At 38.2% G+C, this 1,587-nt stretch overlaps 1 protein-coding gene across 1 annotated transcript in view; it reads right to left on the bottom strand.

Annotated features, from left to right (window-relative positions):
- Positions 1–184: 184 nt before the first annotated feature.
- The window catches only part of MEIKIN (meiotic kinetochore factor), a 77,767-nt gene continuing 76,364 nt past the window's right edge, over positions 185–1,587 (bottom strand). Inside the window, exon 9 of the mRNA XM_011969285.1 lies at positions 185–328. Within this exon, the coding sequence (XP_011824675.1) occupies positions 237–328 (92 nt within the window). The 3' untranslated portion in view covers positions 185–236. The remainder of the gene's footprint in view (positions 329–1,587) is intronic.

The raw sequence follows: 1,587 nt of genomic DNA, 5'->3' as shown, positions 1-1,587 counted from the left end.
GCCCAGCTAATTTTTTGTATTTTTAGTAGAGACGGGGTTTCACCATGTTAGCCAGGATGGTCTCGATCTCCTGACCTCGTGATCCTCCCGCCTCGGCCTACCAAAGTGCTGGGATTACAGGCATGAGCCACCATGCCCGGCCAAGACCCCATTTCTTTAAAAAAAGAAAAAAGTAAATTTAAACTGTTAGTTAAAAGTAAATTATTTATTAATGAAATTTATTATGATTTATGCAGTTATTCTGCTTCAATACTTGCTTTTTTCTTTGTTTTTTCAGGGATTGAAGGGCAAGTTTTCTCAGCAAGTAAAATCTCACAAGCTGCATTATCTATAAATAAAAACATAGTTTAGTATTCTACTTATTTCATCTGTCATTAACTATGAGTCCAAAGGACAAGAGAATTCAAATTTGACAAAACAATATTTTAAAAACCCCGATTTTAATGACTGCACCTTTGTCAACAATTAAACAAGAAAAATGAATGTATGTTGAATAATAAAAACATCCTTATCTTAAGAGCTCCAGGTTTCAGAGAAGCAAATAAAATATATATAAAATATTTTCTTTTCAGTTAGTAGGGAAAGTTGCATGTGATTATAATTCTTCATTCATTATCCTACCATTTCCACTCTCCACATTTTCAAGCTATTTTTCTACTACAATTTTTTCTTTTTTCTTTTTTTAAATTTCAATAGCTTTAGGGGTACAAGTGGTTTTTGGTTATATGAAAAAATTGTACAGTAGCGAAGTCTCAGCTCTTAGTGTACCTGTTTACTGCAACTTTCCTATCAGCATTTTAAACATTCTCAAGCCTCTCTCATCAAAAAGTTTCCTGGTACCTCATATCCACCTCCTGCTGCAGCCCCTATATCTCTTCTTGCCCACAGGCAAATTTCTTAAAAGATCTTCCATGTATACTAACTTTATTTCCTCTCCTCCTATTTACCAAATCCAAAGTATCCAGTTGCACTTCCACCAATATCAGCAGAGACCTTACCTGTCCTACCTCACTAGACCTTACTACAACAGGCTGGAACACTTCTAACCTGGCTCCTTTTTATGTCTCTTCTTCAGTCTTGAGTCTTCCCTTTTCCCCTCTCTGGACTCAATCCAAGCAACAAATATTTATTGAGGGTCTGCTATGTGCCAATTTTGCCTATCATATGCATTTAAAGTTGTATATTCAGCTTTTCTTTTCCTTTTTTTTGAGATGGAATCTCACTCTGTTCCTCAGGCTGGAGGGCAGTGGTGCGATCTGTGCTCACTGCAAACTCCACCTCTCAGCAATTCTCCTGCCTCAGCCTCCCAAGTAGCTGAGATTATAGGCACACACCACCACACCCAGCTTATATATATATAATTTTTTTTTGAGACAGAGTTTCGCTCTTTGTGGCCCAGGCTGGAGTACAGTGTCATGATCTAGGCTCACTGCAACCTCCACCTCCCGGGTTCAAGTGATTCTCCTGTGTCAGCCTCCCGAGTAGCTGGGATTATAGGTGCCTGCCACCACGCCTGGCTATTTTTTTTATTTTTTAATTTTTTTAGTAGAGACAGGGTTTCACCATGTTGGCCAGGCTGGTCTCAAA

This window comes from Mandrillus leucophaeus, unplaced genomic scaffold (genome assembly GCF_000951045.1).
Source record: "Mandrillus leucophaeus isolate KB7577 unplaced genomic scaffold, Mleu.le_1.0 Scaffold88, whole genome shotgun sequence".
Classification (NCBI taxonomy): domain Eukaryota; kingdom Metazoa; phylum Chordata; class Mammalia; order Primates; family Cercopithecidae; genus Mandrillus; species Mandrillus leucophaeus.
Note: the sequence above shows the minus strand (reverse complement) of the source record. Positions and strands in the feature narration are given on the sequence as shown.